General features: G+C 41.0%; 1 protein-coding gene across 1 annotated transcript in view; it reads left to right on the top strand.

Moving 5' to 3' along the window:
• CA10 (carbonic anhydrase 10) overlaps positions 1 to 23,278 on the top strand; it is a 731,405-nt gene extending 708,127 nt beyond the window's left edge. The window contains exons 8-10 of the mRNA XM_078156792.1: positions 17,994 to 18,148; positions 19,598 to 19,772; positions 22,443 to 23,278. Coding sequence (XP_078012918.1) covers positions 17,994 to 18,148; positions 19,598 to 19,772; positions 22,443 to 22,465 — 353 coding nt within the window. The 3' untranslated portion in view covers positions 22,466 to 23,278. The remainder of the gene's footprint in view (positions 1 to 17,993; positions 18,149 to 19,597; positions 19,773 to 22,442) is intronic.
• Positions 23,279 to 23,824: the final 546 nt, after the last annotated feature.

Raw genomic sequence — 23,824 nt, 5'->3', positions numbered from 1 at the left:
AAAATTATGCAGAATGCTTTCCCTTCTTATTCAATGTGTTAAACTTCAGACCTAAAACAGCTTAAGTTCAAGCCTCATTAAATCACCCAAATGACACAATGAAAACTTAGACAGACAATTACAACTGCCAAAATCAGCTTGGTTCATCCAGGCCTGACCTCACAGTAACAAGGCGACAGAGCTGGAGTAGCATGCCACTTACATCTGGGGCATGGAAAAGGTTGGTTCTGGATCTATTCGGCATGGTCCTGGAAACCTTTTCACTAACACAGCTCACGTTGCTTCACCACCAGATGGAACCAGCAGAGGAAGAGAGGCAGAGCTTCCCATGCTTGGGGAGCCCACTCTACCTTCACTTGGAGAGGCCAGAGATTCTCTACTAAATCACTGCCCTTCTATGTGCACAATATTCTGGGGCAAAAGGGAAAATGGCTTCATTCTTTGGTCGCTTAAACACCTCCATGGCTACTAGTTCAAATCTGTAAGATCATAAATTTAGAGCTGGGAGGAACCACAGGAGCCATCCAGGGCCTCTTTCTTTTCTATACGTGGAAACTGAATTCTGAAGAGGTAAAATGACTTGCCCAAGGTCACACAGGGAGTAAAATAGAAGAGGCAAGATTGGAAATTAAGTCCTCTGACTCCAAAGGCAGTACTCTTTCCACTTCTCCATACTGTGGTCCATTCTCCTCTCTTCCCCTCTTTTTTCCTCCCCTCTCCTCTCTCTTTTTCTTCTCCCTTTTTCTCCTCCTCTCTCCTCTCCTGCTCTCTCTCTTCCTCCCTTCCACTCCCCAACCATTTATTAAGTACTATTATATACCAAGCATTATGGTAGGACTGAGGTTACAAATACAAAGAATGAAATGATCCCTTTTTAAAAGAGCTTACATGCTAATGGGAAAGACAAGGAGTACATTTATAATGATATGCAGAATAAATATAAAGTAAATAAGTGAAATCCAAAGAAGTTAAATACATGGTAGTTTAGGGAGGGGGAGTGGAGGGGGTGAGGAGAGCTTCATTCAGAAGGTGATGCTTGAGCTGCAACTTGAAGGAAGAGAGGGAGGTGAAGGGGAAAAAGAAATGCACTCCAGAAATTGGTCAAAGCAAAGCAATAAGCATTTATTAAGGGCTTACTATGTGCCAGGCACTGTGCTAAGTGCTGGAGATACAAATATTAGAAGAAGGAAAAAACAGTCCCTGCCCTCAGGGTGCTTACATTCTAATGAGGGAAGACCTACAAAAAGAGAACCAAAAGTGTGGAGAGGAGATGTATCCATGTTGGGGAATGGCATGATACTGAAGTCCAGAGAGTCTGAAGTTTAGACAGGAGGGGAATGAAGCTGGGCCACGTGGGGCCGCTCCCCAAAATGGAGACTTCAGGAGGAACTCACTAGTGGGATAGACAGTGCAGGCACAGACAGGACATGGAGTGTCTTGTGTGAGCAACAGAAATAAGGTCAATCTGGCCAAAACTCTATTCAATGCTTGATTCCATTATCCCCTGCCTCCTTCCCTCCCCCGCAGCCAGTTTGAACTGACAAAATCCAAAGTGAATTTGTTGTTATTGTTGTTCAGCTTTGTGACCTCATTTAGGGTTTTCTTGGCAGTGGTTTGCCATTTCCTTCTCCAGTTCATTTTACAGATGAGGAAACTGAGGTAAACAGGATGAAATGACTCACCCAGGGTCATACAGCTAGTAAGTGTTTGAGACTGTATTTGAACTCAGGTCCTCCTGACTCCAGGCCCAGCACTCTATCCGCTTTACCACCTAGCTGCCCTAAATTGAATTTACAAACTCTCGATAATTTACATCTTCCCTTCTAGTGTATCACCTTCCTTTAAAACCTCTCCCCCAAATTAAGCTAAGTAGTTATCACAGATTTGTTAGTTATCTAGTTTTGATGTGATTTCAAATGCGTAACAAGCAACCCAAAATAGCACTTTAAGGATAACAATCATTGATACTAGACACTCAGTACAGCTGAGAGGGGCTTTCTCCCTTCCCTCCCATTCTTTGTTGGAATGGACAATGGCAGGAAAGAGATGAAAGTCAAGTAAAGGAATGGGTTTCAACACCAGAATTCCAAGGGAGCCCAAGCTAGTCTCACCAAAAAGTCCTCATTATTTCATGCCTGATGGACTTTGAACTGTCACTTCTCTACATCATGTGTCTCCAGCATCTGGAACACCTTTAGCATAGGTCAAGGGGATGGTGGCTTTTGCATTGATAGTCAGTCTACTCTGGTAAAGGTCAGCAAAAGGACTTGAGGCAGGGCTCTGTCCTGGAAGCCGTTCTTCACCATCTTTGAGGTCAGTCTTACCTCCAACCAGGGAAAAACTCCCTTGTGCCCCAAACCTGTAAGAACCAGAAAACCCCCCCAAAGAAAACACACACTCCCCCTCTCTGTCAGACCTCCAGTCCATGGCACCTGAAAGGAACAGGGGTAAGGGATGGGAACCACATCAGTATCATAGAGCTTAGAGCAACCGTGGAGGTGGTCTAGCCCAACTCTATCATTTTTAAAGACGAAGAAACTGAACCTTAATGAGGTTAACTAACTTGACCACAGTTATGCAAGAAGAAAGTTATGGAGGCAGGATTCAAACTCGGATTCTCTCACTCTAAATCCAGCACTGGTTCTATTTGGTTCAGCTCCCTAAGGATGATCAGACTCACAGGCTGTGTATATGCAAAGCCAAAGCACACATATGGAGGATGGAGGGGAAACTCCTTTATCCTAATGGGAACCTTATATTTGAAGACTCAAACTCACAGAATGTCAAGGTTGGCAAGGACCTCAAAGGCCATCTAACTGAACCCATACCTTAAAAAATTTCCCCCGGGTGGGAGGGAGTGCTTTACAAATATCATCTCATTTAATCCTCACAATAACCCTCCAAGACAGATGCTGTTATTATCACCGTTTTACAGTTGATGAAATCAAGGCAAGCAGAGGTTAAATGACTTGCCCAAAATCATGCAACTAGTATATCTGAGATCCAGTTTGAACTCAGGTCTTCTTGACTCCAGGCCCAATTCTCTATCCACTGTGCTATCCACCTGCTTCTCTGTACCACCTACATGCCTGATAACAGCCACTACTCTCGTTTCCCAGACTACTAGGTAGCACAATAGATAAAATCCTGGCCTTGGAGTCAGTAATATCTGGGTTCAAATCCTGATTCAGATAATTATAAGCAGGGTCAGCTAGGTGGCACAGTGGATAGAGCACTGGTCCTGACATCAGGAGGACCTGAGTTCAAATCTGGCCTCTAACACACAACACTGTGACTCTAGGCAAGTCACTTAACCCCAATTGCCTCACCAAAAATAATAATAATAATTACAAGCTATTTGACCCTGGATTAGTCACAACACCTGTTTTCCTCAGTTTCCTCAACTGTAAAACAGGACCTAACATCTAACTTAAAGAGTTGTTATGATAGTCAAATGAGATAACTTATGTAAAACATTTTGTAAAACTTGAAGTGATATAGAAATGCTAGTTATCATTATTTTCATTATTATTATTATTATTATTATTATTATTATACCCAGAGTTGTACAGAAGAAGGAAAGCAGGCTAGATTTATTCTGTGTCTTGCTGCTAGGCAGCAACACCAGTACAATATTGGCACTAAGTTGATGGACCTTTGTTTCAATGGAAAGCATAGGGACACTGAAGAAGTTTTGCACTTTCTGTGAGGCAACTCAATCTGATTTCTTCTTGTTCAATTCTAGGCCCAACTTACTGCTCATCTCTATTGTCTGTCCTAGATACAGGTACCAGTAAATTGTCTCTATCAGTTGTACATTCAAATGCATGTCATAATTTGAGAACTAGACATTCTTCAACCACTTCCTGGGTGACTGGCCAAGCCAAACTCTCTTGAATGGTTACAAATCTCTTCCAGTATTCCAGGTCTCAGTGCAACCAGCACAAATATCCAAAAGCAGGAACATCTGTTGGGCCTCACATTCACACAAAAGCTGCTGCTGTTTGGACTCAGAGCTGGTATTCTTCCACCACAGGGGCAATCACTTTGGGTGAACATGCTTCTCCCTATTCTGTTCATACATAATCTGATGTTTATGATCAAAGGGTCATACAATGACCCTTTAGGTTATTCCTGTTATTATATCTTCATAGCAATCTTGAATAATTTTGATATGTAGTTGGGAGATAGCTTGTTAGAAAAGAACCTTTAAGGTAGCATTTTTTTCTGCTGAACTAAATTCTTTTTTTATAATCAATGAACAATAAGCACACTGGGAGCCTGTGTTCTTTACATGTTCTAGTCAATGAAAAATGGTAAAGATCTGGTTGAATAACATCTGAAAAATCCTGCTCTTCTAATAGTTTCATAGAGATTGTACTCTATTCCTGTATAGGTGACCCATATAATGATTTCGTTTTGGAGAGAGATTAGAGTTAAATAGTTGTTGATATTTTCTTGGTCATTTCGTTGTTGCTGTTGTTATTGGCAAAGTTTGAGTATTTTTTCATGCCTCTGGTATCTTCCCCTTCACCAAATCGCTTGTGTCTCAATCTCAAAGTACCCTCAGAATTATATCTTCTCCAGCATATACATTCTCTCTATAGATTGGGTCCAGTCTAACTGCTTTTCACAATTTTGTTCTCTTTATTGTCATTTCTACCTTCCTGTGAGTACATCTGGGACTGTGGTGCCTAAGGTCTATGACTGATGGTTCTACCACCCTTGGCAGTGAAAATGGTTTATTGTGGTCATCTTTTACAGATCTTTTCCACTTTTCTTCTGCTTGCTGTACTCCTTCAATTTTTACCCTTAAAGGCCCTTGGGTTAATGGATTCCCTTTGTTGGAACTATTTGCCAAACATTCTTTAAACTGGTCTTACTTTCTACCCTAGATACATCTATCATTCTTCTTGGTAAGATTTTAAAATAAAATTGTATATTCTAAACCAGCGTTGCCTTTGTCCATCACCTTCCTCCCCTTGGCAAATAAGAGAGACTATCACCTCAAACCTTTGCTTCTTGTCATGCTGTCCCAGATCACATGAGCTTTTTTCGGCAATCACGTTACACTGCTGACTCATACAGAGCTTGCAGACCACAAAAATCCCTATCACTTTTTCAAACAGTCAGCTACCTACAGATACCTTGTTAATCTTGAATTTGTAAAGTTTTTTTTACCTGAACTTTACCTTTATCCCTATAAAGTGTCATCTCAGTAAATTTACTTCAATGCTCTATGCAGTTAAGGTATTTTGGGATCTTGATTGTCATTCCATGTGTTAGCTATGTATGTATGTATGTATGTGTGTGTGTATGTATGTATGTATGTATGTATGTATGTATGTATGTATGTATGTATAAAACAGCACAACATCCTGAGGCACTCCACAAGAGAATTCCTTCCAAATTGACAATGAACCATTAATGACTATTCTTTGAGCTCACTCATTCAACTAACTCTGAATACACCTAATTATACTATTACTTAGCCTACATCTTTCTTTCTTTTCCATAAGAATATTATGAAATACTTAATCAAGTGCTTTGCTGAAAACTAAATGAACTCTAGCTGTAGCATGTCACAAAAGAGAATAAGGTTTAATAGATCATCATCTATTTCTGATCATGTATTTCTTTTATATGTATTCAGTAACCCTCTCTTTAATAATATATTGTGGAATTTTACCAGTCAATCAAGGTTTAGATTTGATTCTCTTCCCTTATTTAAAAATCAGGAAAACACGCTTGCCTTGCTTCAGTTCTGTGGTACTTTCCCTGTTCTCCATTTTTTTAAATATCATCAGCTGTGGCTCAGCACTCACATCTATCAGTTCTGTCGTTATCTAAGGATGTATTTCCTCTGAACCAAGGGCCTGGATTTGTCACAAGCAGTCAGATGCTGTCTTGCTAGCTCCTTACTTACCTTGGGCATCAATTCCCAATTAGCTGTTCAAATTCTGACCTTTCCAATCCAAAGATCATTCTCCTTGGCGGAGAAAACAGAAGCAAATTAAGCATCAAGTAGCACTGTCTTCTGTCTGCTGTCAGTTAGCATCACCTCCATACACCCTGACTTGGTCCTCTTGTCATCCTCAGTATACCCTAATTTTTTTAATTGTCTTTATCCTCCCTCACCAATCACCACATGAACAGAACTCAAATCCTGGCTCATTTACTTATAACTTGTGTGACCTTCAGCAAGACATTCCCACCCATGGACCCCAACTTCCCCCTCCATAAAATGGGATGACTGTAGTACATGACGTTAGGCCCTCTCCAGCCTTTGTGTGTGTGTGTGACACTATGTTTGGTCTACAGGAATGACCTGTGTAACATTTTCCACTGAATTGAGTCTTGGGGGGCAGGTCATCAGCAAGGCACTAAAGGGGCTCAGGTTATTCACTCTCTGAGGATTCAAGGAACTTGCTGAGTACATATATGTTTGTGTGTGTGTGTGTGTGCACGTGTGTGTGTGTGTATGTATACACATATATATACATATACAGACACATACATAACATAGAGAAGAACAAAGCAGCGTCGAAGAGAGTGAGTGTGTCTGGACAAGAACATATCCAGATGAGAAGTAGGAAATTAAATCAGTCATTATTTTGCTTATTTCACTTAAAATAAAGTAGCTTTATTTCATTCTCCCTCACAGTAAAATCAAACATATTTTGGAGTTCTACAGACATAGGCCAAATATGCTTCCCTAAGAATACTACTCTGTCCCAGGGAGTAACTTATACCTAGAAGAGAATTTTTCTTTCTATAGACATATGATATTTTCAAGAGTTAAAACTGGAAGGAATCTTAGGGAATGTTAAATCCAACTTCTTCATTTTTCAGATGAGGAAACTGGGAGTCAGAGAGAAGCAACTTACTGTAAGTTGCATATAGGTTTTCTGACTTTAAATCAAGATCATGCTGCTTGAAACTTTCTATAAGTACTATAATAGTTTGACCCTGCCATCAAGCTAGGCAGCTAGGTGGAGCAGTGGACGAAGTGTCAGGCCTAGAGTCAGGAAGACCTGAATTCAAATCCTGCCTCAGATAAATATCTGTGTGACACACTAGCTGTGTGACCCTGGGCAAGTCGCTTGATCCTCTTTACCTGTTTCCTCATCTAAAAAAAGAGCTGGAGAAGAAAATGGCAAAACACTTTGGTATCTTTGCCAAGAAAATCCCAAGTGGGGTCATGAAGAGTTTGGACACAACTGAAATCACTGAAAAAGCCATCAAATCAGGTCCATGACTCAGCTGGCTGTCAATCACCCCAAACTTTACTCTTTACTGTCACAGCCTAGACTACTTTTTTTCTAGAGGCATGAGTCACTCATAATTGTGCCATTCATCAGCTCCACTCCCATATGCTAGCCTCTCCTGGTCCTTTCAAATCCAGATGTGTTTCAGTCACTCACCTCAAGGTCATGGTTAAATAACAGTTTAATTAAATTGAATAAAGTTTAGTAAGAATCGAGACTCTATTAGCCACTTGTATCGTGAAAAAAGCTGTTACTTCCCCCCGCACACATAAAAACCTGCTCTCAGGTTGGAGTCCATTTCCTCCCTCTTAATTCAGCCATCCAACCCAGAAGGACAATATCTTTTAACAGACCTCTCAGGAAAACGGTACACAGGAAGCTTACTTACCACAGGTGGTAGACATTGGGATCAGGGAGTGCTACAGAAGCTTTCCGTGATTTTCATGGTTACAGCTGAATGGCTGAACAGGACAATAGTATAATCCATCTCCAAAGTCCCAGGAACTCCACTCCAGAGTCTGACTCATCATCTGTATGTGCCTGTTCCCTCCAAGCTGAAAATAGTACTGCTCAAATGTCCCAGAGTTTAATGCATATGGGGTGCCACCTGACTGTGGCAAACCTAACATTAGCAAGAGGAAGGGGACAGGTATGGCTGGGTGCTTACCTCAGCTGCCATTTCTCTATCTTCCTCTTTTCTCTTTTCAACTTTCTATGTGGTTCCTGTGTTTGACTCATTTTTACAATCCAGCCAATCCAGATCATGCTGGCAATGAAGCCAACCAGATATTGCCTGGTCCTGGCATCCCTGTAAAAACAACATCCCTTAACAGTTATGTGCCCTACACATAAAAAGATTGAATAGAGAGACTTGAAGCCTGAATAAAAGAAAAAAATAAACATTAATGATATGAAAACAGATGATCTCTCGCATTCTTCACTCTCCTAATCCAGATGTTACCTTTGGTCCCCTCTGCATTTCCCTAATGCATTGTCCAAGCAGTAGCATTCACTCATATCATATACATATGGACATGTTAGCAATGGTACAACCAAGCACTCAACCAGCAACACTAAGCAAAGTGTGCCAAAGAAAGAGCAATAAAGAAGATGGCACAGTAGATAGAGTGCTGAGCCTGGAATCGGGAAAACTCATCTTTGTGAGTTCAAACCAGTCTCAGATACTAGTTGTATGACCCTGGGCAAGCCACTTAACCTTGTTTGCCTCAGTTTCCTCATCTATAAAATGAGCTGGAGAAGGAAATGGCAAACCACGCTAGTATCTTTGGCAAGAAAACCCCAAGTGGGGTCATGAAGAGTCAGACACTACTGAAAGTGACCCAACACGTTATGTTTTCTTCACTGATTACCTCTGGGGGAAAGTATTGGGAACAAAAGTTACACTAGGAAAATTACCTCCTGCTGTTACCTCCCCACCCAACATGCCCTCCCTGCAAGTTAGGGTAGTTGTTGCTTAAAAGATATTGGTACTTTCCTCTAGACTTGGTTCAGAGGATGGCTGATATCACTTCCTCATCTTCTGAATATAATAATAATAGCTAGCATTTGTATAGTGCTTTAGGGTTTGTAAAGCATTCTATAAATATCTTCACAGTGGCCTTGGGTGGCATGTCCTATTATTATCCCCATTTTACAGTTGAGGAAACTGAGGCAGACCAAGATTAAGAGACTTTCCAGGAATCCAGTAAATATCTGAGAGTGGATTTAAACTCAGGTCTTATCCCCATTTTACAGTTGAGGAAACTGAGGCAGACCAAGATTAAGAGACTTTCCAGGAATCCAGTAAATATCTGAGAGTGGATTTAAACTCAGGTCTTCCTGACTCCAAGCCTGGCACTCTATCCAGTATTCCACTGTAGCTGTTTTGGGACCTGAGAAGAACATTCTGATGCTCCCCTAGTAGAACATGATGGGTAACTCAAGACAAGTGAGCCTGACTCAGGTGAATTAACTTGAGATATCCCCAGTGCCTGTATTTGTTGAATACCATATTACTATTGCTAAAAAACTATCTTTCATTAACTCTATTACCTGTGAGTGTCTTATTTTGTTCCAATTTTGAATTTAAACTACCAGGGCCTGGCCTGTGTTAGGCCCAGCCCAGAGCAGAAGGGAATTTACAAAAAGAAGAGAAAAATAGTCTCAGGCTCAATAAATATTTTGGGCAGGGTTATTTTACATGAAATTTCTTTCCTAATGAATCTTTAGCTCACAGGGACTTAGTCAGGCTAGGACAAATAGCCAGAGACCAGTGGTGTTATAAGGTGCTGGCATCTGCCAGGGTCTCTGCAAATGCCTTGCACGGGCAACACTTACAAGCCATTACCTTTGTTGACTTAGCAGGGGGCACATGTTGAGCCTAAACTATTATCCATCCTCTGCAGATCCATCAATCTGCCCCATGTGTCTGTGTGACTTCTCCAGTGCTTGGTATAGTACAGGGGTGGGGCATCTGCAGCCTCGAGGGCATACGTGGCCCTCTAGGTCCTCAAGTGCAGCCATTTGACTGAATCCAAATTTCACAGAGAAAATCTCCTTAATGAAAGGATTTGTTCTGTAAAACTTGGACTCAGTCAAAAGGCCACACCCAAGGATCTGAAAGGCCACATGTGGCCTGAAGGCCACAGGTTCCCCATCCCTGGTATAGTCCTTCAACTGGGCCACCACACCTGATCCCAAGAATCCTTTTCCATGAGTTTCTGCCATGTACTTACAGCTAGAATTTTCTCTGAACTAACTTCACATAGAGTAGAAAAATCGCAAGATGTAGACCTAGAAGATCTTCCTGGGTTTGTTGCTTTTTAACAGTATACCATGGACAAGCAATTCATCTTTCTGAGACTCAGTTTCCTCTTCTGTAAAATGGAAATAATAGTGCTTATACTGCCTACCTCAAAGGTTGTTTTAGAGAAAGTAAGTTTGGAGCTATAAGTTGAAGTGAGTTCTTATTACATCATTATCAGTCAAGGGCAAGACAGACATTTTGTTCTTGTAGAGACTGAGAGATTGTCTGAATCTGTATGCAAGAATCCAGCAGTGGAGGAGATTCCCATAGCTTAGAATTCTCTGGGAACTGATTTGAAGTAGAGAATAGATTCAGAGCTGGCCAAGACCATAAACTCAACAGAAGTTCAACGGCTCAGAAGCAGCTTGGTGATTCAGTGGTATAGTGGTATGGCTAGGAAGACCTGAATTCAAATGTGACCTCAGATACTTTCTACCTGTGTGACTCTGGGCAAGTCACTTAACCTCTGTCACCTAAGTTTACCCATCTATAAAATGGGAATAATAAGAACAGAAGCATCAAATATTCAGAAACCAGATTAAAATTTAATTGGGAAAATTTTAGCAAAATAAATAAAAATACGTTAAACACAGATAATGTTAAAATATGGTTTTATAAGCCAGTATACAGCTCACAATGTGATTTAGTGTCTCCCATTTCTATTTGAGTTTGACACCACTGAATAAGAGCATCTATCTACTTCCCAGGGTTGTTGTGAGGATCAAATGAGATAGTATTTATAAAGTGCCTATGAATACTAGCTATTATTATTAACTACTCTAATATTCTAAAATTTTACATATGAGGAAACTGAGGAACAGAGAGGTTAAATGACTTGTGTAAAGCCACACAAGCAGTAAGTGGCACTTAAACTCAGGAATTTAACTCAGTTCTTCGGGACTCCAAAATAAGCTCTCTTTCTACTGTACAACATTAGACCGCTGTTTAATTGGTTCTGCTATTGCTGTTGGCCACACTACTAAATTTTGCAATGTGAAATTAATAGGGAGGAAATTGGACACTGAATCCTGATTTACGAAATTCACACACTTTCATTTACACACACACGCCTTGTATATATACACAGATTCATTTCTACCATACTGTGAGTGGTGGGGAGTGTGGGGGAAGGGTGGTGACCAACCCATCCATGATGAAAGAAAGGTGGTAAGCAGACATCCATGGCTTCTGTCTTAGCTTGGACTCTCTCAAGTAATTTCTGCAAGGGCATCCTTTCTATGTTGTCATAGTTACCAGGCACACTCAGAAGTCATACAAAATATCACCATATGACAAATGCTGGCTCACCACTTCTGGACCAGATGCCCATCCTAGACCCTGACACTGTGATAGATGTTGTATTCTCAAAGTACAGTCTAGCATAATTTTTTCTTTAGCCTACTTCTGTAACTCTACCCACACAATCCCCACACACAGTCTCCACTCAAGCATACAGATATGTACTCACTCTAACTCTCTGGCTCCTTTCTAATTTAATTCCTCCTGGTTGGATGCGTTTTGGCTTATATTCAATGGTTCATTTTATATATTAATATTCTATTATATTACTTTGCTAATTTGAGGATTTCATAGGTGTGGGTACTCCTTCCAATGAAGATCACAACCACTACATCTTTATAGATAGTTGTCATGTGTTGCCATGGCTTTAAAAAAAAAATTAGCATCCATTAACCAAACGTTTGGTGATGAGCATGGTCTTGAGAAGACAGATACGTAGTCCATTGCTCAGATCTTTCTAGGTCAACAGCCCTGTACAGTCATAACCTTCATGAACTCAGGGTCTCACCCTTATGAAATATCAAAATAGGACTTTATTGGCAGGTATTCCCAATAGTCAATCTTGGACATAAGAAGAATTGCCTTTGATAGATATGTTTAGTCTACTTTGAAGCATTAATGGGAATCCAGTGCTAAGGCAAACAAGGAAGTCTCTGCCATGAGGGAAATTACCGAACTAATACAGGCAGCTTCAGAACTTTGGACTCTCTCCAGAACCATCCTGAGCTCTGACAGGTGAACCTAACTTGCCTGGAACCAGGCTTCCAGGTCACTTTTCAGGCACCATTTCCAAACGATGCTTACCCCTCCCCCTTTTGTATGTTACCTTCCGCCTGTTAGAATGTAATTTCCCTCATGGCAGAGACTTCCTTGTTTGCCTGTATTTGTATTCCCAGAACCTAGCACAGGCTAGGCTAGATATACTAAGTACTTAAAAAATTATCTACCTACCTACCTACCTATCTATCTATCTATCTATCTATCTATCTATCCTACCTACCTACCTACCTACCTATCTCTGTATCAATCTGCCAATCTATCTATACCATTCACTGCCTCATTTCTTACCTAGCCTTAATTACTGATTGGGCATTGCCTCAGTCAAACTGAGACCTGTTAAAGACTTTAGCTTAAAAGAGTCTAATGTCTCCTACTGCATCCAGGCCTATCTCCACTCATCCTGATCTGTATGTTGTCACTGGACCCAGATGGCTCTGGAGGAGAAAGGGAGGCTGGTGACTTTGTGCAGCCCTCCCCTCCCTTATTTAAATCCAATTCAGTTGCATGTCATGGCATCACTTCCCTGATGTCATGGTCCTCTTCAAGAACAAAGGACAAACAACAACAACAATAACAATATCTATCTACCTACCTATACTGCACATCTTTTTCTCTCTCTGTCTCCCTGTCTTTCCCTTTCTCTATCTCTTTTTCTTTCTCTTTCTCTCTCTCCCTACCTCCCTTCCTACCTGTCTATCTATCTATCTACCTATCTACCTACCTCTCTACATGTCTATCTACCTATCTATCTGTGTCTATCTATCAATCTATCTATCTGTCTCTATGTCTGTCTATCTACCATCTACTTTTTGTCTCTCTACTATCTCAACTCTAACTATCTATGTATCTACTTTTTTGTCTATCTACCAATCAATATATCTTCCTCTCTACCTCTCTGTCTGTCGGTCTGTCTGTATGTATGTATGTTTATCTACCTACCAATCAATTTACCTATCTATCTATCTATCTATCTATCTATCTATCTATCAGATACGTAGTCATACTTTTATCATTCAGAAAACCTGGCCAAGGTGGAGTTTATTGGTTCATTGGGAACCATCCTCTTTCTATTGGGACCCTTTGAAGACTTCTTAGAGCCCAGCAAAAAATTCCTCATAGTTATCTAATGGGAACTGACAATAGTCGATGAGGCATGCCCTTTCTGCTGGCTGATTACCAATGCAACATTCACTTCAACAAATGCAGGCATTAAGTGCCTGCTATGTTGCACTGGGGATGCAAAGGTAAAACAACAAAACAAAACTGCTATGTATTTGGAAATGCTTTTATTTGAGTGTGTATTTAAATTTTTAAAATATTTTAATACATTAAAATGCCACCACTCTTGCCCTCAAAAATTTTATGTTATTCTAAGGGTAAAGGGGTCAGCTTGTTCTGGTGGATAGAGATCTGTCCTTGAAGCAAGAAATAATAATAACAATAGCAAGTATTTACATAGAACTTTAAGATTTACAAAGTATTTTTCAGATATTATCTCATTTGATTCCCATAATGACACTGAAAGGTAGATACTATTATTATCATTTTACAAATTAGGACATTGTGTCTGAGAGATGGTAAGTAATTTACCCAGAATCACACAGGTAGTAAGTGACAGAGACAAGATTTGAACCCATGTCCTCATATTCCAAAGCCAGAATTCTTTCCACTGTATCATTTTGTCTGTCTTGAAAGAGTTTGTCAGGGTCTGACCAGTGAGGAAACTCATGATAAATGGAGACTGATCGTATCCATGAGAGCTGTGGACAAGAAAGAAATTTTTATTCTTTCAGTCACTTGCTACCATGACTTTTTGACCACCTCTACTGCACTTATCTGACCAGGAGCCTCTGGGAGAAGACATCTTCAAAGGCTCCATCACATGGACATTCTAATTAGAATATGGAAGCCAATTTAGTCAACAAGTTTCTCTTTACTTGGAACTCCCTCTGTCCTATATGACTAATGATTTCGTGCTGGATTTGGAGTCAGAGGACCTGGGTTCAAATCCTGTCTCTGCAACTTCCTTTGTGACCTTGGGAAAAGTCATTTAACCTCTCTGGAGGCCTTTTCTCATCTGTAAAATGAGGAAGTTGAGCTAAATGGGCTAAGATCCCTTCAAACTCAAAATCTGTGATCCTCTGATCCTATTTATTTTTCAAATCTCTGTCATTCAGATCTATAGTTTAAGAGAAAATGCCTTTCTCCTACCCTTCTCTCCCAGGACCCTCATACCTATCCATTGACATCCTTGCGTCCCAATTCATCCACCTCCTTAACTCCTATGGCTACAATCTCTGCTCTAGATTAGATACCCAGAAGGGTGTTACCCATGAGATCTTACCATCACCAGTAACTATTCCACATCCTGAATATTGAAATTCACCTCTTTGAACACAGTCTTCTGCCCTTCCCTCCTACTTCCCCTAACCAACTGAAAAAGAAAACCCTTGTAACAAATACACACAATCCAGCAAAACAAATTTCCACATTGGCCATGTCTTAAATGAATGTCTTATTCTGCATCTTGAATCTGTCGCCTCTCTCTCAGGAAGTAGGTAGCATGCTTCATCACTGGTCTTCAAGAATGATGGTTGGGATGATAGCATTGATCAGAATTCCTAGGCTTTTAAAAGTTCTTTTCCCTTGGTTCTGTACACTATATTTGACATCAGTTCATGCAGGTCTTCCCAGGGTTCTCTGAAACTGTCCCTTTCATGATTTCATTGCATTTATATGCCATAATTTGTTCAGCCATTCCTTATTTGATGGATACTTCCTTAATTTCTAGTGCTTTGCCACTACAAAGAGGGCAACTATAAATAGTTTGTACCTTTTCCTCATTCTCTGATCTCTTTGGGGAACCACTGTGTCATTCCTCATGAACCACATTATCTTCTCCAGTCATGAGATCATAGGTTCATAGACTTAAAGCTAGGGATACCTCAGAGGCCAAGTCCCACAATCTTTTCAAGTTATCTACATCCATTTCTTCCTTCTAGGCTCACTTCTCAACCCTCTGACTAGCCATTTTAACAGGGCGCCTTCCCGATGTAAACAGCCAGCTTGGCCAGCCATACTGGCTGGTGGCTCCTATAGAATTCATAGATACCCCTAATTAGGGCTTATAGCCTGCTTTTGGAGCCATGGTTTGTATCTAACAGGACAGAAGAGACTAGGGATAGGGCAGATTTAAAGATTAGACAAACCCAGTGGGGTAAGTCAGGAAAGTAGAACGTGAATAGGGGAGGAAGCAGGAGTGCACTATTGGGATTATAGAATCTGAGTTCAAACCTTGGCTTTACCATATGATCTGTGTGACCTTGGCACCAGTCATTTATTTTTCTCTCTCCGTTTATAAACTGAAATGGAAGGACTAGATAGTCCTTCCCATCTCTCAATCTATGATCCTATCACTATAAGGTCTCAGCAACAAGAGGACAAGAGAAAGTTAAAGCACCCAAGTGGTTAACATCAAGTAGGTCAGGCAATGAGCCACAAGGAGATAGCCCAGCTACTGTTAAGTCTTTTTCAGTCATATCTGACTCTTTGTGATCCCATTTGGGGTTTTCTTGGCAGAGATAACTGGAATGGTTTGACATTTCCTTCTCCAGCTCATTTTACAGATGAAGAACTGGGGCAAACGGGGTTGAATGACTTGCCCAGGGTCACACAGCTAGGAAGTGTCTGAGGCCAGATTTGAACTCATGAAGTTGAGTCTTCCTGACTCCAGGCCCAACACTCTATCCACTGTGTCACCTAGCTACCCAGCAGATATGCACCATCTCATAGGAGCAGAGTCTGGCAGTAGGCTATTGATAACGGTTTAGACTAACATCCTTTATCGAAGCCTGACAGTGAGTGACAAGCCTTTATTGAGTGTTTAATAGTGAGAATTCAGCCTTGGATGTCTGAGGAGCAATCTCTGGGAGAATGAGAAAGATAAAAACAAAGCCCTCTACCTTGGGGGAACTAGATATGAGACTAGGAAGGAATTCAGGTAGAGGGGAAAATAAAGACAGGAACCAATTATGGATTCATGAAATCTGGAGCTAGAACAGACCTTGGAAGATCATAGAACCACCTTCCATTCTAGATGAAGAAATGACTTAGAGGGGGCACGTGACTTGTCCGTGCTTATACAAGTACTAAGTATGAGCCACAATTTGAATCCAGGTTCTCTGATACTAAACCGCTATTCTTTCCACCACATCACTAGAACTGGGATACACTAGAACTAGAATAGGGCAGGTACTTGTATATGATCAGAGATGCAGCATCTTAGCCAAAAGGAAAGGTGTCCTGGAGCCCCCAACTTTCTCCATTTTTTTATCATAAATTTTGTTGTAAACAATGCTTCACCATTAGCCGCATTTCTTCATAATTGTGTTACCCCTTAGATGTTTTGGAGTCACAGAAAAAAATAAGGCAAGAGGCCAGTTACTAGAACCGTGATGGTTTAAGGTCAGAGTAGGGCCACAGCAAAGTGCCATGTGGTACTACACTGCTAAGCTATGGTTCATTATATTTCCCTGCACAGGGGCCAGGTCTGTCCCAGTGTATGAGACTAAACAAATTGCTTCTATACTTCCTGATCCTGCTGAAGGGCCACTGGTATCATTGAACATGTTTACTTTCCTACATTAACTCTATCAACATGGAGCAATTGTAATACTCTCCACCTTGACAGAGCTTTTGTGAACAAAAGCTTTTGTGAACAAAAGCTGTTTAACAGTCTGAACTATGACAAGTGCCTGGGATTTTTTAAAGATCTCCCTCTCCCTAAGAAAGCAGTCCTTGGATTGAGTTTAAAAGCCTTTCTGAAAAGGAAGAGAGTGAGCAATAATAGATGGACAGCACCAAGTGCTGTGCTGGCACCCATGAAATATAAAAAGACCTATAGAAAGTCCCCAGTACCCTTGGTCGGTCTCCTCTGGGGAAGGGATTTGTGGGAGAATATGGGACAAGAATAACAGAAGATAAGGTGTGGATGGACTGTGGTCCTCACTGATGGAAAGAATTTCCATTTCAAGGGGATCATTGATCTGTTGAAGTGTTGAAGTTATGAGTCAACCCATTCAAAGACGGCTGCCTTTGGGGAGTCATTCAATGAAGCAGTTATGTCATCCTCACTCTCACATATCTTTATGAGTATAATGATATGGATCACAAAAGAGTGAACTGGCATCCGTCCTTCTCAGAGGACGATTGCCAACAACTTAATCTCTCAGATTAAAGACTAACTCTTTAGCCTGATGTCCAAAACCCTACACTGCCTGACTCTAACCTACCTTTCCAGACTTATTCCATATTACTTTTCTCTCTCAACACCCTATATCCTAGTAAAATTGAACTTCTTTCTCTTACCTGAAATTGGCATATCATAATGATATTACAATATGCCTCTATGAGAACATATTTACACTCAGTCTCCAGGTACCCATCCATCCTTTCTCATCTTTGACTCTCAGAATCAGAATTGGACATCTTCCTTCAGCTCAGTTGTCACTTTCTCTGTGAAAGTGTTCCCTCTGGTGTTCTTTCCATACTCAGATATCCCTAGCACCTTTAATCTGAGCTCGCCTCTGTCCTCTTCACTTTCTACCCTATATTACACCTATCTCTGTTCATATGATATCCCTCCTTTAGACCATAAGCTCCTTGAGGATGGGGTCCATTTTCTATGTGTATTTCTATCCCCAGGGTTTGCCAAAGTGCCTTTCCAATAGTAGATAATATCTGTTGGAATGAATTGAATTGAAATTGTATTTGCATTTCAGATCATCCTAATTCTCACATAACTACATGATGAAGGTTTTTGGTCTTGCCCTCTTTCCTAGATGATGCATACTTGCTACAGGGACTTAATATAGAGGAGCTATATCCTGAGACCTCTAGCTTCATTACCTATGATGGGTCGATGACTATCCCGCCCTGTTATGAGACGGCAAGTTGGATAATAATGAACAAACCAGTCTACATAACCAGGATGCAGGTGAGTAGCTCTGTGGCCTCTGAGAAAAAGAGGATTTGGTAGGAATATTGGCCCAGCCTTTTGAAGTGATCTGAATTTGAAATGCTTTCATCATTTTGCCCTAGAGAAGAACAGAGTAGCATCATTTGAGTCTAAGAGCATCACCCTACATGCTAGAAAGGGAGTATATGGTGTGAAGAAAAGTACTGAAGGCATCATTAATACCTGGATTCTAGCTACAATCCAGCAATCTTCTGGCTTTGTAACCTTGAATAAGTCATTTTGCTTCCTTGAGACTATCCCCTTCCATGAAATAAGGGTTACAGTAGATCAGGTCTAAAGACCCGTCGAGATGGGATATTCTATCATTCTATGTTTCTAAGTATAACATGGGCCCCATTCTCGGAAGGCCAGATCTGTTATATTTATACCCTCCCCTCAAGGTACTTCATACCCTAAGGAGGTTGAGAGGAGGTGTCTCTCAGTCTTCCAACTCTGCCATTGGCTAAGCCTCCACCTATCGTTTTACCTCAATTTTATGAGCCTAGTGAAGACCACTCCAGTTCCTTTTGACCAATTACAGCAGATTAACTTTTACAAAGAAAGATTTATTTCAAAGCTATAGCTAGAAAAATGTGCAAATATATAAACATTTCCTTCCAATTCCTGGGGAGCATAATCCTTCCTACACCACCTTAGTCTCTGGGAAAGGCAATGAAATTAGGTTCACAGTTTAACTCAGTTCCTATATAGGATTAGTCCCACCGAGTTTAAGTCCAAAGCCCCAGTGGGATAACAACCAGGACCATTGCTCTTCAAAGCTTTCCACTGGGCTGACTACAACATCTGATCTAGAATCCTGGGCACCAAGATCCCCATGGCTTAGGCTCTTAGACTGGGACTCCTCTCTCTCTGCCCCTCAAACTATAAAAGACAAATAGAACAGACCAAAGCCCCAGGACTTGGGGCATTAAGGTCTAAGGTGAGGAGCAGAAGGCCCTCAGACCCTTCCTGCTCTCCATAGCAAGATATCACCTGCTATGACTAAAGGAATCCTTTAGCCTTAGATATGTCAGAAAGAGCAACTGTGAATACAGTCAGGCAGGTTTGAAAATGCAGATATTTCTGGCCACTGAACCAATTGAGCGCTCCCAGCAACATTATAGTTTAACCTAAAATGCCCACACACATACCACATAGCTGCCTCTGTACATAAGAGACATAACTGGACAGATAACATAACTGAATTCATGTCAAGGCCTTATCTAAGGGGATTTTTGCCACCATCCTCACTTTCTAACCATCTGTGACTCCACTCCTCTTTGCTTTGCCTTGTTCTTTCCTCTGAATATTAAATGGATGGATTACTAGTATTTCATAGTTGAGCATTCTTAGGTCTTCCTCCCTGAACAAACCAATGCCGGGCACTACAATGGGCCACGTGTTTACCAGTTGCTTGCTTTCTCACAGATGCACTCTTTACGACTGCTCAGCCAGAATCAACCCTCGCAGATCTTTCTGAGCATGAGTGACAACTTCCGGCCTGTTCAGCCACTCAATAACCGCTGCATCCGCACCAACATCAACTTTAGTTTACAGGGGAAGGACTGTCCAAATAACAGAGCCCAGAAGCTACAATATAGAGGTGAGCATGACTGCCCTAGAGACCCCCAGGACTTGGCCCACCCTGCTGAGCTCTAAGCCATGTCCATCTTTCTGTACTGCCCTTCTATAATGTGGCCCTGTGTTATTGTTAACCATAAACCTGTTTGAAGGACAACCCATGGGAACATGGCATAGAGGACACACTAGGATCTGGAGAACAGCATTGATTAAGGCTATATGGATATACAGAGGGTAAAGCCTAGCCTAGAGATATAAGTATATCACCAGTAACCTGGGGTCAATAGATAGATTTCCCAGCAACTCAGACCCTTACTGCTCCCTCTCTAATGCAAAAAGTAAATTTTCCACTTCTCTTCTGCCTGAGTCATCAAGCAGCAAACTTTCCTCAGGGGATGCCCACTTTGATGACACCTGAGTTAGGTCCTTCCGTGGCTCTATGATCCCATCAAGACGGTCACTCATTCTACCTCCGTGACAGATTGCGACCCATCCATCCCTTCTCATCCTATGGGATTCTGGTTCATGTTGTTCCATAAGTCCTTCATACAGACTTGACCTAATGTGTTATAGACCTTACTCTGGACCTTTTACTATATCATGGACTTCGGTCTAAGAGGACAGAAGGATAGAAGGCCAGCCTTGGAGTCGAGGAAAACATGAATTTAAGTCTCAATTCTAACACATCTTGAAGGTGTGACCCTAGGCAAGGCACTTGACCTTGCTATGCTTTATGTAGTTCTCTAAGACTATGAGCTGCTATAGTGGGGGAGGGGGAGGCACTGCAACTTCCCTGTACAAATGAAAGCTCAGGTTTAGTTTATTTAAAAAGTAATAGCATCAACAACAATGTCACTGTTTAGTCAATTAGTCATGTCTGACTCTTCATGACCCCATTTGGATTTTTCTTGGCAAACATACTGGAGGGGTTTGCCATTTCCTTCTCCAGCTCATGTTACAGTTGTAAAAACTGAGGTAAACAGGGTAAAGTGATTTTCCCAGGGTCACACAGCCAGTAAGTGTCTGTGGCCAGATTTGAACTTGGATTCTCCTGACTCCAGGCCCGGTGCTGTATCCACTGCACTATCTAACTGCCCTGTAACAACAACAAATTGGTCCACAAAAATCCTCTACTGATTCCTCATTCTGGCATAGAGCTGAGCCTAGGTCCTCAAAAGTGATGCAAGAGGAATACAAACTATGCTGTGTATAACCAAGCTAGAAAGTTTTCAAGTTCAGATCCACTAAAAGACTGCATTTCTGTCACCCAAGGCCAGCCTAGAGGAAGGACTCATCACCAGGCTGGCTATAGGTTAGGGAAGGTTCGGGCCACAGCAGTTTCCAAATGGTGTCATCTAACTTGTAGGGGGTCAGCCAGCCACAGCAGTAAGAGAATGCCCACATAGTCGCTCAAAAAAGTATTTATTAAGTGCTAACAGTGTACCAAGAACTGTGCTGAGGATGCAAAGAAAGGTAAACACAAAGTCCCTACCCTCAAGGAACTCACTTTCTAAAGGGAGAGATAACATGCAGACAACTCTGTATATACCAGATATGTACCGGGTTAATGAAAGATAATCTCTTTTTTCAAAATGTATTTTTTTACTTTCATTTTTTAAAGTTTTGAGTTCTCAGTTCTCACCCTTCCTCCAGTCTCTCCCTACTCATTGAGAAAGCAAGCAATATATCAGTTATACATGTGAAATCATGAAGAACATATTTCTGTATTAGCCATGTTACAAAAATGAGCAAACAAGAACAATAAAGGAAATGAAAAAAGTAAGCTTCAGTCTGTACTCAGAGTTCATCAGTTCTCTGCCCGGAAGCAGATGGCATCTTTTGTCAAAAGTCCTTTGGAATTGTTGGGTCATTGTATTGCTCAGAGTAGCAAAGTCTTTCACAGTTGATCATCATAATGTTGCTGTTGCTGTGTACAGTGTTCTTCTGGTTCTGCTCACTTCACTTTATCCGTTCATATGAAGTTTCCTAAAATCATCCCCTTCGTCATTTCTTATAGCATAATAGTATTCTATTATGATCATAGACCACAACTAGTTCAGCCATTCCCCAACTGATGGGCATCCCCTCAATTTCCAATTCTTTGAATAGAAGGTAATCCCAAAGGGCTTATCTCACTAGCAGCTGGGGATGGGGAAAAAAATAGGAAAGACCTCCTACAGAAGGCAGGATTTTGAGCTGAGTCTTGAAGGAAGCCTGAGAAGACAGAGATGAGGATAGAGAGCATTCCAGGCATGGGGGACAGCAAGTGCAAATGCACAGAATCCAGAGATGGAGTGTCATGCAGGATACTCAGCTAAGAGCATTGATGGGGTGCCAAGAGGCAGAGGCTCATATGGGCTATACTCAGGCTAGACCATCAGCTCAATAGATACAACCATAGATCCTTGAAGTATTGATATATCAGTGCACTGTTTGGGGTGGTTCATCTGTTGTCCCTCGTTCCTATTGCGTGAATTAGATATAATGATAATAGACATGGTACTTATGGAGCATTTTGTGTGCATGTGTGTATATGCACACATACACATATACATATACACATGTATACATATGTGTATATATATATACATATATTCTTATTACCATTCCCATTTTACTGTTTAGGGAAATCAAGGCTCAGAGAGGTAAAATGACAATAACTTTGTTCTGTTCTTTTCCCCCCTCCTTTTAGTAAATGAATGGCTGCTCAAATGAAAAACCAGGCCCAGATGAATTCCATCTCAGTGAAATGCTACAACTGTGAATCGACGTAACCTAGAATGCTCCCCTTTCTTTCCCTTTCCCTTCTCCTTCCCTGCCCCAAGCTTCATTCATTCTCTGGACTGGTCCTTCCTACATGACAATAGCTACAAGCCTGTGGCACAGGAAAGACTCAGACACACATAGACACACACCCGCATACATAAATCAAACACACACAAAAGCTGCCATGATGGGAAGTCAAGTTGTTTTTTAAAAAAAAAAAAAGGTAATTCATAAGAGATCTGTCTTAGAAGATAATAACTTCAGTAAATGTGATTACAATTTTGATACCTTTTTTCCTGAACTAACAAAACCACGCGGTGAGACTTTTCAGCCTTTGTACATATGAAATCTTCCCCCCAAAAAAAAGAGAGAGAGAGAAGAAACATATGGCTTCTCCAGGATCAGATGGACTTTGCTCTATGTATCAAGTAACCCCCGGAAAGCTGCCCTAGCATCCTCTACCTAACGGTGGCTGGCGAGTCAGGACAAAGAAGGTGGTTGATGAAACTAATTTCTAGGTTATGATCCTTCTGTTTATTTACTTTAAAAAAAGTTTTAACTGACAACCGTTGGGCGATAGCATTGTAAATATAACACTGCAGACTATAAAGAAATTGAATTCTTTCCCTCTTTGTCACATATCTGTAGTAGGATTTGCCAAGATCAGAATTGATTCATTTTCTGTTCCTTGTTTTCCAAAGGTCATTCATTGTGTTTGGTTACTGTTAACAACTCAATAAATGTGTTTAACGAGTTAATTGAGTACCCTGGTTTGTTTTATTCTTCTTCCTTCTCTGGGGTGAGCCTGCAACTCCAGCTAGACTTCTGTCCTTGTTCCTTCATCTCTTTTCTTATTTCTCAACTCAAGCAAATTCAACAGACATTTATGCAGACACTTTTATTGAGTTAATCACAATCAGGAAGGCACTTGACCAAATGCAGATAACTTCAGTTCAGCTTTATGACCCATCAATGAATGAGAACTAAGCATCAAAACAAGAAGGCAAGTAGGTCTCTTTTGTTTAACACTGCTATTCAACTATGCTCTGGGAAGGCCCACACTTTACCCTATATGTCCCTGAAGACATGGTATATTTTCTCAGCAAATGCAGCAGAATCAGACACTATCCAAACAAATGCTCTTCTTGTTCTAATGGTCACTCCCTATGTTAGGTTGCTGTCAAGAAATCAATAAATGTGTTTAATGAGTCACCCAGTGGCCATGTCTGCGCTTATTATGGGGTGGTGAAGTGCCTAGACAGTCCATTCTCGGCCCTGTTGGGCCCACTGACAAGATAACAGCTAAAT

The sequence above is a fragment of the Phascolarctos cinereus genome, unplaced genomic scaffold (assembly GCF_003287225.1).
Source record: "Phascolarctos cinereus isolate Bilbo 61053 unplaced genomic scaffold, phaCin_HiC Scaffold_5;HRSCAF=322, whole genome shotgun sequence".
Lineage (NCBI taxonomy): Eukaryota > Metazoa > Chordata > Mammalia > Diprotodontia > Phascolarctidae > Phascolarctos > Phascolarctos cinereus.
The sequence above is the reverse complement of the archived record's forward strand: the minus strand, read 5'-3'. Positions and strand labels throughout refer to the sequence as shown.